General features: G+C 45.1%; 3 protein-coding genes across 4 annotated transcripts in view; all 3 read right to left on the bottom strand.

The window, feature by feature from the left end:
- Positions 1-3,390, bottom strand: part of LOC120958060 (leupaxin) — a 74,580-nt gene extending 71,190 nt beyond the window's left edge. Inside the window, exon 1 of the mRNA XM_040380614.2 lies at positions 3,025-3,390. Within this exon, the coding sequence (XP_040236548.2) occupies positions 3,025-3,037 (13 nt within the window). The 5' untranslated portion in view covers positions 3,038-3,390. The remainder of the gene's footprint in view (positions 1-3,024) is intronic.
- A 799-nt stretch (positions 3,391-4,189) lies between these two features.
- Positions 4,190-8,104, bottom strand: LOC120957674 (pre-mRNA-splicing factor ATP-dependent RNA helicase PRP16). The gene is made up of 4 exons (XM_040379992.2): positions 7,338-8,104; positions 5,108-7,263; positions 4,903-5,044; positions 4,190-4,838 (listed from the first exon to the last, which is right to left on the bottom strand). Exons 1-4 carry the CDS (start codon positions 7,919-7,921, stop codon positions 4,247-4,249), a joined length of 3,474 nt encoding a protein of 1,157 aa, XP_040235926.2. The 5' UTR covers positions 7,922-8,104; the 3' UTR covers positions 4,190-4,246.
- A 1,427-nt stretch (positions 8,105-9,531) lies between these two features.
- The window catches only part of LOC120955361 (CD63 antigen-like), an 86,489-nt gene continuing 79,216 nt past the window's right edge, over positions 9,532-16,804 (bottom strand). For both annotated transcript variants that reach the window (XM_049608453.1, XM_049608454.1), the window contains exons 5-8: positions 13,844-13,916; positions 13,634-13,749; positions 13,168-13,554; positions 9,532-12,187 (exon numbers count right to left, since the gene is read on the bottom strand). In XM_049608453.1, the coding sequence (XP_049464410.1) occupies positions 12,122-12,187; positions 13,168-13,554; positions 13,634-13,749; positions 13,844-13,916 (642 nt within the window). In that variant the 3' untranslated portion in view covers positions 9,532-12,121. The remainder of the gene's footprint in view (positions 12,188-13,167; positions 13,555-13,633; positions 13,750-13,843; positions 13,917-16,804) is intronic.

Raw genomic sequence — 16,804 nt, 5'->3', positions numbered from 1 at the left:
ATACATAAATAATCAAAATTACTTAATTATTTACCCTTTTTTGTATTTTGTTCAGAAAAGCAAGCAAATAATAACATTTATACCTTTAGATTTTAAGTTTAATGCCTTTTTTACATTTTTTTTTTTCAAAATCAATTCTGAGTCGATGGGATTTTGATGAACAAATCAACAATTTGATCAACGATGATCTACGATTTGACAAAAAACTGCCCTTTTCATTACCAAAATTGAACTAAAAAAACTAAAGAAAAACATTCAGAAACGTAAAAAAAATTGAAGGGAAAACCCTCATTTTTTATTAGGAAACTAGCAAAATTTAATGAATTCTCAAAGTGCATCTCAAACTATTGGTTGTATCCAATCTTTGTTTCTTTCTTTGCTTTGTTCTCAAAACTTTTTCGCCGTTTTCAAATATTTTTGAATGTTTTTGTAAACTTATGATTCTAAAAATTATGATAAATAGTCAATACATTGTCGATAAAATTCTCCATGGAATGTTGGACCACTGGCACTGTTAAGGATTTTGCTCTGTATCCCATTGGGTGAAGCACTTTACACTGATACTTTGACGGCAATCGATGCTTCAACATCTTATGCATGACAAACAATCAGAAGTAGACGCATGAATAACAAATATAAATGTAAAAAAATTAAATTTTAAAATCAACATCGAAATTTGTGAAAATGTATTGTGCGGGGTAGAATGGTCTCGCTATGGGACAAAATGGTCATACACCCAATTTCAAAAGGTCATATGGATTCCGGAGTTGGTTCCAGAGGCGATTGTGGAGTCGACTCCGGAATCGATTCCAGGATGAGATCCGGAATCGATTCCAGGATCGGAATCGGCTCTGGAATCAGAATCGGAATCGACCTGGGAATCGCAATTTGCTCCGATAATGGAATCAGGCTTGACTCCAGAAATGGAATGGTTGGAATTGAAGTAAGAAATGTGGGAAGCGAAATAAGTCCGGGAATCTCCATGTGAATAGATCATTTACAAGTAAATTTTGATTCTTTGCCGCTATCAACAAGTAGCATCATTGGAGCCAAATGCCTATATGAAGTCCTTGAAGGCCACTAATGCCTATGGAGGCCCCAAATAGGAATATGAAGATGCCGAAACTGACTTCGTTTCGAAGCCAATTCTGATTTTGGAGTCAATTCCGATGTCGGAGCCGATTTTGATTCCGGAGCCAATTCCGGAACGGATTCCGAAGCCGATTCCCGAACCAATTCCGGAGCCGATTCCCGAACCAATTCCAGAGCCGATTCCGGGATTGATTCCGGACCTACTATCCGGAATCGATTCCAGAAAACTTCGGAGCTAGTCGGAATCGATTCCGACAAAATCTTCATTTTTCCCATCACTACCCTCGATCGTCAATCGAAGCAAAACCACTCATTCAAGCATCAATCGAAAAATAAAGACAAAATGAAGAACCTGTACCGAGAGTGCATAAGACTCAGCTTAAGCCGCATGATGAGATGCTCACTTTTAAAGCCAACCTTCCTCATTCCAAAAAACAAATGAGTTACCTTCAAATTCAAACCACTTCAGCCGTTACACTGCTAGAGATTAGGTCTGGAAAGATGCTTGAATGGTGCAGTACGCATTGGAGCGTTCCGAACCGATTACTCGAGACTTGCAAGTGATTGCATTAGTCATGTCGCTTGAGTTTGGTTTAGTATCAATATGAATGTAGTAGCGTAGATGAATTTCCCTACAGCTGTTATTCTCGATGCAAAACAGTGCGTCCTTCGCTTGCCATACATCAATCGATCATCACAGCGCGTCAAACAAAACCACAAATCGTGAACTTTAGCGCAACACACAGCGATCGTGTCTCCCCGTTGATAGGAACAAAAAAACAGATGAAACCCCCCACGGTCACCAAAAACGCGCCTGCTAAGTTCGATGTCAATGATTGGCGCGAACGATCAGCGAACGAAGGATAAGGCACGAATGGCGCGGTGTTGACTTTCTTACTGTGAGTAGGCTAAAAATATAACTCAAGCATTTGACATAACAACACACAAACGGTGTACGGGGCATCGGACAAGGAAAGCTTTTCTTTCATTGCGCACGATTCGTAACGAATGAAACGATCGCATTCCATTAGGACAATTATGTTTTTTTTGTGTGTCTGTTACACACACACACACACCATATTCGGCTCTTGAACGCCAGCATAAACGCCGAGTTAAATGCCTGCAACCAAACCAACCTTGAAACATAACTTCAAAGCAGCCCAAAAAGGCACCACACCAAGCCACAGAGGCAGAGGAAAAGCATGTATGCCAATCAAATAGATACCCACGAACGTGTTTCTGTGTACACCGGCGGTTCCGGCCTTCGGTCAAAAATTGAAGACAACGTGCTGCTCGGAGGACCCACCACCACCACTCCCTTCCCCTTTCGCCTTCTTCCGGGAGCTTTCATCAATACGGTTTGCAATTGCCTTCGTGTCGGCCGGACCGACCGTTTGAACCAGCCACCGCGATACCACCCGCTGGGGGGGCAGGCTGCCATGATAGATGCCATATATGGCGTACAGCAGCAGCAGCAGCTTCATCTCTGTGTACGGTCCGGTTTTGAAGGTTTCCATTTTTGGCATACGGCATTTGTCCGAACGAGCCTACCGCCCGCGTCAGGTGGAAAGGCGAAACGGCGGAGGTCGTCCGTGGGTCTTATGCTGGGTCGCCCAATGGATCTGGATTTCCCCCTGGCTAGTAAAGATCCCGAATAGGAAAGTCCTTTCTCTCTCTCCGCCCGAACTAGACGAATTATCGGCTTGTTTGATAACACTCAAACTTCCATCACACAGCATGCCATGCAGCTTCCCAGGTAACGTCTTTTAAGGCTGGCTGCAAAGGGAGGACTCAGGGAGACTCATAAAAAAACACGCACAGTGCAATTGTGCAGAGGACAGAGTCATTTCCGGAAGATGGTTGGAGCATTCAGTCACGTTTGTAGATGGGCTGACAGAGAGACAGAGATTCTCCTTAAAAGCTATGACTCACCGAGATCGTCCATCGTCGTGTCGGGATGGGTGTAAGCTGTTGGCGAATGCTCTGCACAGGACCGGCTTTACCACCTCTTCCTCCTTGCTCTCCGGGTTTTGGAGGGGCGGGAGGCTTGGGAATGAATTGAACTGCAGTCGTCCGGGTGGAGAAGCACGAGATTTCGGACAGTTTGTAGGCAACCACACAATCACTAGCACAATATGGTTTTAGCACAATTACAGAGGCAAGTAAAAACACTACCAACGCGTCACAATTTACTTAGCTACTTAGTTAATGGTACTTTTGCACAGCACAAGTTTGTTTTTCGCGTTTGTTAAAAATTGTCTTCGGGAAACAACTTTCCTAGCACCACAAAATTTCACAGAAAAACAACAATTTCACTTTGTTTGTGGTGTTTGACGTTTCTCGATTGATAACAAAAGTGCACCGTGGCAGCACATGCGGTCATTTTTATGACAGTTGTAGTTTACTTTATAAATTTATTTTATTCTTGGCTAGAAAAAAATTGTTTAAAAAATTGATGAAATTCTTTAATTACGTTTTAAAATCCATTGTTAATACTTAAAGAGCGATAAACCGCATTGGAAATGATAAAAATGTAAAACATGGGCATGATTCGGATTAGTGATGTGCTCTTTGGAGCGCAACCACAACTCCGATCCGACCAGTGTTAGTCCGACTCTCAACGACTCCGGACGACTCCGACTCTGCACGACTTCGGACGACTTCGACTCCAAACGGCTCCGACTCCAAACGGCTCCGACTCCAAACGACTCCGGATGACCCCGACTACCAAAAACTCCGGACGACTCCAACTCTGAACGATTCCGTACCTCTCTGAACGACTTCGGACCACTCTGGACGACTCCGGGCGACTCTGGACGACTCCGGACGACTCCGAACGACTCCGGACGAATCCGAATGACTCCAAATGACTCCGGATGACTCTGACTCCCAACGACTCCGGACGACTCCCAACGACTCCCGACGACTCCAACTCTGAACTCCGGACGACGATTCCGGAAGATTCAGCACGACTCCCGATAATGCTGGGCGGACCTACCTTCCGAAGTCCGAATTTATCGGAGTCGGATCGGAGTCGATTAAATTAAAGCTCAAGTTGAAAGTTCTAATAAATTTTTAAGAGCTCTCAAAATCACCATTATCATTATTAATGATAAAACACTGTTAGTTTCCCTTTATTTCCGCTTCCAACTTCCTACAACCCAATCCGTGCCGGTGTACGGCGCGGCGTTGCGCCCGGCGTCACGATCTCCTGCTTGATCGTGAACTTGTGCTTCTCCTCGTCCTGCTTGCGCTGCTCCATCTGCTGCTGCGCTTCCCGCATCTGCACCTCCATCGCGTTCTGGTGCTCCACCGCCTGGCGCCGCTTGTCCCGCCCGCTCTTGCCCGTTTCCTTCACCGAGAAGAACATCGGGCCCAGCTCGGCCAACCAGTACCCGTCCACGGCCGTCGCGCACTGCATGTACTCTTTCGCCGTCATGATCAGCTCGTGGTACACGACGTAGTCCGGCGTCGTGCCGAGCCCGTACAGTGCCGAGGTGGGATGCAGATGGCACGGCATGCCCGTGCGCAGGTTCACATACTCGCCGATGCCCTTCAGCCGGGCCGCCTGGTAGAAGTACGCCGAGCAGATACACTTGCGCACCACGTCCCAATCGGTGCCGCACGATTTCAGCGTTAGCCGCTGCTGCTGGCTGTAGATGTCCTTGAGCTGCTGGCGCACCTCCCGCACCTTGCGCATTGCCTTCACGTGGATGAAGTGTTCGTTGCACCAGGAGCCGGAGTATCTGCAAAGGAAAGGCCATTGGTCATTGGATCGGTCTTGGATGCCGTTGAGGGGGGCACACTTACTTGTTCATCTTCCACTGCTGGTACACGTTCAGGTAGGTGAGGTGGTCGGATTCGGGCACCTGGAACTTTTCCCGCACACTGTCCGCTTCCTCCTCCCGTCCCTTGGGACGGTAGAAGATCGAGGGCACGGAAAGCATCGATACTGAAATAAAAATACATTAAAATTAATAATATAGTCACATACCAAAAGTCTTGCATCCTTTACCAATGATTAAAATCTCCTCACTACATCCCATCTCGTTGGCCACGATCAGCATCTGGCACTGGGGTGGATCGAGCGGAAACTCGGCCATCTGGCGCCCCAGCGGCGTAAGCGCCCCGGTGTGATCCAGCGCACCCAAAATCCACAGCTGATAGAGCGAGTTCAGTATATTGTCCTGCGGGGGTGGATCCATAAAGTGGAACTGCAGCAAATCGCTCACCCCGAGCGACTTCAGCAGCAGCACCGTGTTGGCCAAATTCGTACGCTGAATCTCCGGCACGGTCAGATGCAGCAGTTCGTCCTTGTACTGCCGCTCGGTGTACAGCCGGAACGCTTGCCCGGGCCCGGTACGGCCCGCACGGCCCGACCGCTGGTTCGCGTTCGCCTGCGAGATCGGATAGATCTGCAGCGCGTCCATTCCGATGCGTGGATTGTACACCTTCAGCTTGCAGTAGCCCGAATCGATCACGTACGTAATGCCGTCCACGGTAAGCGACGTCTCGGCAATGTTCGTCGCCACCACGCACTTGCGCGTCCCGTCCGCCGAGCGGTGAAAGATCTTCGCCTGCAGATCGGACGGCAGCTGCGAGTAGATCGGCAGTATGGACAGTTCCGGCGCATTATCGATTTCACCCAACCGTTCCGCCAGCACCTCGCACGTCACTTCGATGTCTTCCTGACCGGGCATAAACACCAGTATGTCGCCCTCGGTCGGCTGCAGATGGATCTGCAGCACCTGCTTGACCGCACCGTCCACGTAATCCTCACACACGTTCTTCCCGTAAAACACGTCCACCGGAAAGGTACGGCCCGGGATGGTGAACGTCGGCACGTTGCCGAAAAAGTTGGAAAACTTGCCCGCATCCATCGTGGCGGACGTGACGATCAGCTTCAAATCGCGCCGCTTGGCAACGATCTCGCGCAGCAGCCCGAACAGCACATCCGTCGACAGGGAGCGCTCGTGCGCCTCGTCCATTATGATCACACTGTACCCGTCCAGCTCCTTGTCGCGCAAGCTTTCGCGCAGCAGTATACCGTCCGTCATGTACTTGATGACGGTTTTCTCCGACGTGCAGTCCTCGAACCGGATCGCGTAGCCCACCTCCTGCCCGAGCGAGCAGTCCATCTCGTCGGACACGCGCTTCGCCACGGACATGGCCGCCACACGGCGCGGCTGCGTGCAGCCGATCATGCCGTGCCGGCTGTACCCGTCCTCGTGCAGGTACTGCGTGAGCTGCGTCGTCTTGCCGCTGCCCGTCTCACCCACAATGATGATGATCGAGTTCTCGCGTATAATGTTCAGCAGGTCCTGGCGCACCGCAAACACGGGCAGCGAGCGGCGCTGCTGCTGGATCGTCTTCCGGCGCGGCGCAAACTCACCCTTCTCCCCGCCAATGTGGTCCGCGTACTTTTGATCCTTGCGCGAATCGTACGCCTCATCGTCCCCGTCGGCCGGATCCTGCTCGTCCTTATCCTTTGCCACGCCCATAATGTTGCCCAGCTTCGTGCCGCCCAGCTGCCAGTGCTTCGCCTGCGCCCGCTTGCGCTCCTTCAACTCCCGGTACGTGCGCACCAGCGCGCTTCCCTTGCGTGCGTTGATTGCCATATCGCTGGTCGGTTCGCGCACCGGCACGACCGGTTCCGGTTGCTTCGTGAACACAATCCTACCGTCCAGAAACGGCGGCACGGTATGATGCACCAGCAGATGCACCCGCTCGAGCGCTTCCTCGTCGAAGTCTTCGTTCACGTTCACCGACATTACCACACCGGACGTGAGCAGGCGGTTCTTTTCCCACAGCTCGTTGTCTTTGTTGATCTGCCGCTGCTGGGCGGAAATGCGCCGATTGTTGCGCGACTGCTGCTGCTGCTCGCGCTGCTGCAGGTACTGGGAGTTGAGCTCGGAAAATTCGTTCATCTGCCGCTCGTCATCGCTGCCGTACCATTCGCGGTCGAGGCGCAGCTGCTCCTCGTTCCACTGTTCGCGGTCCGCTTCGGTGAACTCGGCACCGGAGAACGGTTTCGGCGTTGGGAAGTCCCAGGACGAGCGCGGTCCGGACGGTTCACCATCTTCGTCCTCATCGTCGGTCCAGTTCGAGCTGGACGGTTGCTTCGAACGGTGTCTGCTACGCGGTGTGCTTGGCTCATACCGGGAGAATGTGCTGTGTGACAAAGCAAAACATGAAGGTCCATTAGCGGTGGAATTTAAGGGCAGGGAAAGCAAAGCACAACATACCTTCGTCTCGATTCCGATCCGGACCGTACGCTCGGTGGACGATATTGCTCCCGCCGGCGATGCTCATCCTTCGACGTCGCATACAGGCTGCCCTTCTTCCGGTGCGCATCATACTCTGCCGACCCCTTGCTGGACAGCTTCTGCCGTGCGACGTCACTCACACCGCCACTGTAGGAAGGCGTCTCGACCGCACGCTCTCGGTACTTTCGTGAGTTTGATCGATGATAATCCTCCTCCTCCCGTCGGCTGCGCTTACGGCGCTCGCTACCTTCCCTGTCGCGCCTCTCCTCCGAATCGCGATGCTTTCGTGATGAAGAATGGTGCTCCCTCCTTCTCCGCTCGGACCCGCGTTCGTCCGGATCATCGCCGTCGTCCGCCTCGTGCCCGTAGAAGGACAGTTTGCTAGCCTTTTTCTGCTGGGCACGGCGGGCTGCGGCAAGCTTGTCCAGCCCCAGGAGCGACGTTTGCGGTTGCTTAAACACGATATCATCTTCACCTTTGTCTCGGCGCAGCACCAAGCCACCGGAACGACCCTCTTTCGGTTGGTCCGGTTCCAGCTTATCTACCGCTGTAAAGTTTTCCATTTTTCGGATTGCACTAACGATGTGGCTTAATGGGACAGCAAAGGGAACGTTATTAGACGAACAGATCGGGGTGAAAAACTAACATTTTACAATTAAAAAACACTTTTGCACGGAAGAAAATCAATGCGATTGCAAATGAGGGTGAGTTTGTTTACAGTACGCTCTGTCAACGCGAGTGACGGCAACGGTGGGTGCTGTGTTGATCATAATGTTTGACAGTTGGAAGGAAAACTAAAATAACGACGATATTTGAATTGACCGTTGGCAACCAACTTCGAAAGGATCAGTGTGCAAATTCTATTAACTTTCCTACGCTAATTCCTACGCTACGAATGTATCACCATGGGTTTGGTTTTTCGACTGGAACTGGAATTGTATCGGTTCCATATCCGAAACAGGTTCAAGTATCGTTCCGAATCTGAATCCGGAACAGTTCCAGATACAGTTCTTGTAAATCAATGAAATCGGGAGCAATTGTGGATCATTGTGGGTTCATGATCGGTTCCAAGCGGTATGGGTTCAGTATCAGTTCCAGGTCCTTTATGTGTTTACTTTCAGTTCCAGGACTGATATGGACTCATTAGCTCATTAGTTCCACGACCGTTATGGGTTCGGTATCAGCTTCAAGTCTGGTATGGATTCATTATCAGTTTCAGAACCGGTATAAGTTCATGATAGGTTCCCGGGCCGGTGTGGGTTCATGATAGGTTCCAAGACCAGTATGATTTCATGAGAGGTTTCAAGGCAGGTATGGGATCACGATCGGTTCCAGGACCGCCATGAGTTCAGTATCAGTTCTAGTACGAGTATGGGTTTATGATCGGTTCTAGGGCCGGTACGGGTTCAGTATCAGTTCCAGTACCGGTATGGGTTGATGATAGATTCCAGGACCGTTATGAGTTCTTGATAGGTTACAAGGCAGCCATGGTTACATAATCAGTTCGAGGACCGGTATGATCAGTACTGGAGTATCAGCATTGGATCAGTATTGGTATGATTGGTAACCAGAAGAGATGATGTGTTGGTCTCAGGACCAGTATGGTTTTGGTTTGGGTTTTAGGTCTCCTACGGGGTGGTGTTACTACCGACCAATTTTCCCGCAAGGTGTAGTTTCCGTTAATTACCGACAGAGGGCGACACGGTCCATGTTTAGTGTGATCAACGTTCAACACTGATCGAGCCGACTATTCCCAAACGCTTACGGTCGAAGCTGTGGGAGAGAAGCAAGTCACGTCCATTCTTTCTCCTAAGGCCCAATACATGCGACGGATTTTTAGCTTTGCCAATAAAGTATCGATGCTTAAAACGCTTCTTTTGAATAATAATAAAAAAAAAAAACAATTTATTTCGGGTGAAAGAATGAATCCTGCTGCCTTGTTACAACAGGGTGGTCATAAGTAGCTCATTTTAATTGGGTTTCGAGACCATTGTTTTCGGTGTAATCTTTACGGTAAAGGGAATTTTTGAAATTTATTTGCGTAGCCCTGTAACCTGGCCAAATTAACTAGTTTTCTCAAATTTTACGCAGAGTCAACAGGAATAGAAAATAGACTATAAAAACACAATATGTATACGTTCTTTCTTTGATAATATTTAATCAAATTAACCCATTTTCAGTTTTGCCGTGTATCGGCCTACACCTTTCATTTTTATTGTAGGTAGTGTCTCTAGCAATTAATCAGTAAAATACATTTATAAAAATATTAACACAGCTGCTCTGCCTCTTCCACACACCCCTACTGAGAAATACATTGATGCAACACACAGAAAAAAAAATGTAAAATATAATAATGTATATTCATCCACCGGTACAGGAAATAAATTAGCAAAAATACTTCCTACTGACTACAGTGTTTTTTTAAACTCTTTATGTTTCCTTGTGTTTTTCGTCCTTGTTAAATGGTGGATGTGTTGTTAAAAAAGGGAAAAATATTTCACTTGTTTTTTTTAATGTTTCATATTAATAAAACGACAGATAATGTGTGTGTGTTACAACAAAAAACCTTTTTCTATGTTATTATATATTTTCTTCCGTATATTTTGAGCAGCTTTTGTAAATAGTTTCATTTATGTATTGTATGTATTTCACCAAAAAACGTTTGCATGCTTCTTTCATTGCCCGGGTTTTTCTTTTCGTTCGTTATAATGTTTGCGATAAATCGATCTTTGAGCGCATACGCAAATCGTAATGCATTACTAAAATTGAACAATATTGTTCTTCGTGATACACACACACATTTATAGCGCTGTACTTCTTCTACTGCACTACACACATGGCGGTGCCTGCTGTTACCTACTTTTTTGGGCGGAGAGAGAGAGAATGAGGAGCGATTGTTTTCTTACAATCCTCTATGCAAAATGAATTTGTTTCATTTGTTTCATTTCCCTCCTATTTATTACTATTTAGCAAACATTGTGAGATTCTTCGTGATGGTGTGTAAAAAGGTAAAGGGGAAGGTGTACGTGCCAATATAAATTGCAAAACCTTGTGTAATCGTGCCAGCCACACACACACAGTGGACACCTAAAAATGTATTCTTATTCGCATCGAACCAATCAAACCAACATCCTAGGTTGTGTATGTGAGTGTTAAATTGTCTTCTCAAACCGTGTGCAATCAAGCCCCTTCCCTCTTTCCTTTCCGATTGCATTCCAGTGCATTTTCGGTGCAAGTTTGAAACTTCCGTTAATAGGTTTAAAGAAATGTGACAGTTAGAACAGAAAATAGTTTCAAATCGTTATAAGAAACGTTTCCTCTCACTTCACCAGAATGTTTATGGAAAGTATAATAAAAAATGGAATGATTTTATGCAAGAATAAATGCTATGCTTTAACGCCAGCCTTAACGTGGTAATATTAAATTCATTTTTAATTCAATTTCTGTTGTTTGCTGTCCTCTACCGAATCTTCCGAAATTCCAAATGAAATTAGAATGGAAAAAATCATAACATTGAAAATCCCTCTTCTGTTAATGGTAATGGAACGTATTGTAGCCGATCACGATCTACATTTAAATGTATATATCTGTAAAATTCATACACATATAGACTGTTGTAACGGCATACATGGCTTATTCGATATTCGATCCGACATTTAAGCTTGGTTGGTGGTTCACTTTTTGGAATTATCTACACACACACAGCATGATTCGGTGCACCAACAGCACACTAAGTGGGACACACATCAGTTGGGAATGTTAAAAAGTTTGACACTGTGTGTGGTTGTGTTTAAAGGGATTTTCTACACCATCTAAAGCGTGAAATAAAATGCAAAACGTTCGCTGCTACCTCTTCTGGGCGCTCTTTGCTCCTGCCTATTGGTCTCGCTCCTTATATGATTCATTATTAGCACAATCTTCTAAATATATTGATTTGAAAGTTACATCGGCTACCATTTTTCCCCCTTCTCTTATCTTCTTATCAACGTTAGCATTTGATGAAACTACGACTGTCTGCTATACTATAACTGTGTGTATCGCTATACTATGGACCAAATATCTGATGATGGTACTTCTTCGTGCATAGCACGTAACGTTTCAAGGGGGGACTGCTGCTGCTGCTGCTCTCTCTCTCTCTGCTGTCTAGAGGGATGCATAGTATTGATAAATGCGCGCATTCGGACGACGCTCTAAACCGCGTGTACTACACCTTCCCTTTTTTTCTTCTTTTCTTTAAACAACTTCTCGATACTCTATCGATACAGCGAAAAATTATTGATTTTCATTTGTTCCCACATTCGAATGTCTGGTTGGCTGGTGGTGGCTTTTGGCTGGGAGAGAAGGGGGTGGGGGAACGGGTAGTGCTAGTCCCTTTGGGGGGATTGCTCTACCACCGGGTGGAGTTGGAGGTATTCAAATGGTATTCTTTTTCCGGGTTTTTTTCTGAGCCTGTTGTTGTTTGTGTTGTTGTGTAATTTCTAACAGGATTTTCTTGAATATTTTAAAGTTCTGCATTCTTCACTCTATTAGAGGAAAGGTTAGAGGTGAGTTTCATATTTTGGAGGGATTTATCGGTAATGAGATGATATTAAATCGACTTGTCCATACTGTTTCGATTGATTCGGTAGCAGGAATGCAACCACGTGGGACAGTTGAGAGGGAAAGAGAAATAGAGTGTGTATGGTTTGGTGATGCTATTGCATTCAAGATGGATGTCGTGTATTCATCTTCTTCGCTTAAAATGCTCTCTCTGCTCCTTCAATTTAGACGGTCTCGTACTGACGGCGGAAGGATCCATACAGACAGCAGGCCAGCAGGACAGCAATCAGCTGAAATTAGAATAAAAAAAAAAAAAACAAAATAAAACGGTTGAGTCACTAAAAACATTCCCAGCATGCAATCATTGTACAAGGATGGAGTTCATAGAAAATAAAGAAATTATGTACATGATCAAAACCTCTAAACCTCGCAAAAAGGGAATATAAATCAAAACGCGCTCATTACCATACAGCCCACACGGTTTTACAGGCCCAATGTAGCAAACGAACCACACGATATCAGCATACTGTGTCGGCTATTTTGCTCCCACCCCAGAATGCCACAACCCACAGAGAATGTTTTGCATGTCCAAACACAATGTACCGGCAGGGAAAAAACGGGGTCCAATGGTTTAGTTTGCATACCCGCCAGTTGATTTTTGCCGCGGTTAACACAAACACACCGGCATGGATGTTCACATCACACATTTTGCAACGTTGCTGCGCTGAGCTCATCCTTTAGATTCTCCTCGATATGGCAAAGTTTTAAATCAAATTTTATTACAACTTCATCGTATTATTTCCCTCGCCCGGCGTGTGTGCTTCCGACGGAAGAGGAGGAGGAAGTTTGTATGGCCACTTTAGCAAGCATTTGTTCATTAAATACTTCCTGTACTTGTGTAGGGAGCTTGTTTTTTTACGCCTAAGGGTTTTACTTTGATAGGAAAGGAAGATTGAAGAAAAACAGTACATTCATTTAAATTAATAACAAAAATAAAGGTTCGATTCCTTTTAAAAATGATATACTTAATATTTCAATATACTTTTATGGGGTTCAACTACAAATCACTCAATGAAATGAAATTTAAAATCCATTTTTTAAGCAAAAAAAACGAATTAAACATAAACATAATTAATGCGAGGTCAGAGGTCAAGCAGTAGCAAGCTGACGTTAAACAAACACCGCTATTGACTCCGTGTCGATATTGATTTTAAACATTAATTCCTCGTGTTCAACTTTAAAGCACACAGTTCTCCCTCTGCCCCCTTACCTGCACAATGGCCAACCCGATACCAATGCCGGCGAGGATGAGCGATTTCGAGCCGAGATAGCTGGACAGCTTCGAGAAGCAGCCCTCCGTCGAGGCGTACTCCCTGGTGCACTTGTTCACACCGACCGGCATCCGGTGGCAGCAGGCCCGCGGCACCGTGTCGTTCTTGTAGATCGGTTCCCAGTCCTCCGGTCCCTTAATGCCGCAGCACACCATCTCCGACTGCACGAGATTCCACGCCTCCTGGGCGCCCTTGTCCGTGGCGTAGCTGTCCAGCGTTTTGTTGAAGCCCTTCTCCAGTATGCCGCTCAGCTCTTCGTGCTTGTAGTAGCCGGCGATGCCGATACCGATTTCGGCCAGGAACACCAGTGCCAGGAAAATGGAAAACTGGCCAACAAGCGAGACAAGAAAAGAAGGTCAGTGAATCATTGCTCACGGTGATGGGAGGGAAATGGCGTGAGCTTACGGTGATGATCATGCACGGGCTCTCCTTGGCGGCACCGCAGCAACCGAAGCATGCCACGACGAAGATGATCGACCCGATGACGATGAGTACGATCGGTGCGGTCCAGAAGTTGTCACCTTGAAATAGAGAAAGCAAGTAATCAAGCTCAAGTTCAAACAGTCCGAAGGTCAATTGTGATGCCCAGGCACCACAATTATGGTAAATATTTACCGACAAAGTTCGAGTAATGGTAATAATTCGATTGAATGATGGCTCCCGTAACAATTACGACCAGCCCAGTGATCTGCAAATAGAAGAGAGAGAGAGAGAGAGAAATGGACATGTTAAAAAAGGGTGGGAAATGAATCAGAACCTGAGGTGCACGGTGTGGATGATGTGTGTTCGTGTACACAAACCGAGGTGAAAGACAGAAAAAAACAATCAACGCTGATCAACGATTCGATGCAGGACACACGTTCAAACACACGCGTTGTTATTGATAGAAGACAGACCGTGAAATTAATTGCAAATCGATAAGTGAATTGATGGACAACGCCAACCGGCTCTTTCCGGCAGGCAGTACACCCACAAATGAATTTTTGCGCTCTTCGCTCATCGTCGGAAATCGTGCCCGCTTGGGCTTGGGGGTAATTGTACACACCAGGCCCGGAATAAAACCTGGCTTGGCCCCACCATGCTCAATCCCACAAACGATGTTTGCACAACGACCGTTCGAACGAATAGTCAGGTCACAGTGAATGGCTGGTAAATGATCATCATCATCATCATGTTGAGGAATGATTTCACAAACCCATTTACCCCAGTTTTGTTTAAAAAAAAACACACACACATTCCCGAGTGAAGTATTAAATCATAATTACAAGAAAAGTGGGTGTGTGAAATAGAATTTTTGAGTGTCACACCTACACTACACTACACATTTGCGATACACGCGCGCTTCAACAGTGGTACACACAGGTGCCGAATGGGCAGACCCATTTTGTGATAAAATTCGCCAAAATTCGAAAACAGGCCCGCCATAAATTTCCATTCCACACCTTTCTTTTCGGCGGGGTGGTTGATTATAAATTGTATATACACCAAGGAGATAGAACACATTTCTTTTTTAAAAAAACATTCCAAATAAGATACGATACAAGGATACGCTTTTTTCGTTCTGATGTGTTGTGCGCTCTGGTGGGAGAAATGGTGACCGGGAAAGGAAAATGATGTTGCCAAGGTTATGCTGTGTAGGCGCGCGTTGTGTACCCGGAAGGACACAAAGGAGTGATAACGTCTAGGAGAGGGCTTTATGCTTCTCTTCCGAGACACATGCATTAATAAAAATTTCTTCCTGTTTTTCGCTTTGCAGCGAATGTACGATGAATTGAAAATGCAAAATGGATAATTTTTCTTTCTACACGAATGAACAAAGACAAAAGCGCACAAAGGAGTAGGAAAAGTATTCATGCAGTAGGAAATAAAACACATGTGTTTTATAAGTCATAGCCACTATCTCTTAGCCTTAAAATATTTTATTTTTACGTTGAACTAAATATTGTGTTTATGCGGGATTTTAAAATATATTTTTTTACTGGGTTGTGTTTGATATTGTTTTTGCTGTGCTAGTTTGTTTGTGCTGTTTTCACTGTCTTGGTATTTATTTATGTGTTAATTTTTTATATTCATTTAATTATTCATTTAACTCGCTTATTATTGATTAGCATTGCAACTAATTCCAACACTTATGAATTTTCAAAACACTTTACTATTCTTTACTGTACTATTATTGCTTTTTTTTCTACAAATATACGTCTTTAATCGGGTTAGTGGCATAATTCATTTATTTTTTTTTTTTTGAAGCATATCAAAAATTTGAAGATGTACACTATGTAAAAAATAAACAGTATAATTTTTAGGATACCCACACTAGTGAATATATAACTTCTTCTTCTTCTTCTTCTTCTTTGGCACAACAACCTTTGTCGGTCAAGGCCTATCTGTACCATTAGTGGGGCTTGGCTTTCAGTGACTTACTGACTACACATAGCAGGGCTCGGTCCATACGGGACTTGAACCCATGACGGGCATGTTGTTAAGTCATACGAGTTAGGCGTCATCCATCAATTACGTAACGCTGATTGCATGGGGGAGAGGGGGAGTTAAACGTAAAGTTTTTTTTTAACAAATGAGTAATAAACAATTATTCTTCTTTATTACTTGACAAACTTTGCGGCTATGCCGGCTTAAAACGGATTTAGCTACTTTTGATGTACTACGCAGCCGAATTTTCAATTTTTGCTTTACGTAATTTACGGATGACACCGTATTTATTAATAGTTTTTCAAATTTATTTTTTTTTTGTGTTTGTTTTGTTCGACTTTTGCTTGGTTCTTCATTTATGTATTATTTAATTATACATTAAACTTATTAAACTCTGTCTGTTTCAAATAAACTCCTCTATTTGGATTATAAAAAGGCAATTTAAGTAGTTCTAGATGGTTCGGGAAAAGCATTCAAGATTTTTGAAACTATCGCTCTTTTGCATCACTAGGAAATGTGTGGCGAAAATTGTGTGGAATTTTAGAAGTTATTAAAGTTTACAGCAAAATTGAACAATTTATTTTTGGATAATTTAATAAATAGAGTAATGGTAACTATTGCACATCTGAACTAATCCAATTAAGTTACAATAATAAACGGTCTTACACACAAATTCAAATACATGTTACACAGCAGATTAAGCCAATTAGCAGCATCCGCCATATCTTTGGTGCATCGGAAGAAGTTGAACATTAAATCATTTCCATTTTAGCCCCCAACGAGCCTTCGGAGACTAACCCTTAATCTCTGCCGTAATATTACTAATCAATGTCAACGTCACAGGAGCACAGGTGTAGGCAAAATGGGCCAAAAAAGAAAACATAATCCTTTAGCTGCTTTGTAACACCCAGCAGTAGACAAAACCAAGACAGAGCATTTAGGGGTAAGTACTTTCAATCCGGAAGCACCGCAAGAAGGCATAAGAGCATGGGCAGGTGTTTTATGGTGTGGAACAATCGCACTGTATCAACATAACAGAGTGTACCACCAACTTCCCTACCTCATCGTATGCAAAATTGCCCCATTCTGCACGCCACATTACCCCTTCTTCCCCCACGGTGCACAGATTTTATCGTGGATGCATCCGGA

The sequence above is a fragment of the Anopheles coluzzii genome, chromosome 3, assembly GCF_943734685.1.
Source record: "Anopheles coluzzii chromosome 3, AcolN3, whole genome shotgun sequence".
Taxonomy (NCBI): Eukaryota; Metazoa; Arthropoda; class Insecta; order Diptera; family Culicidae; genus Anopheles; species Anopheles coluzzii.
Note: the sequence above shows the minus strand (reverse complement) of the source record. Positions and strands in the feature narration are given on the sequence as shown.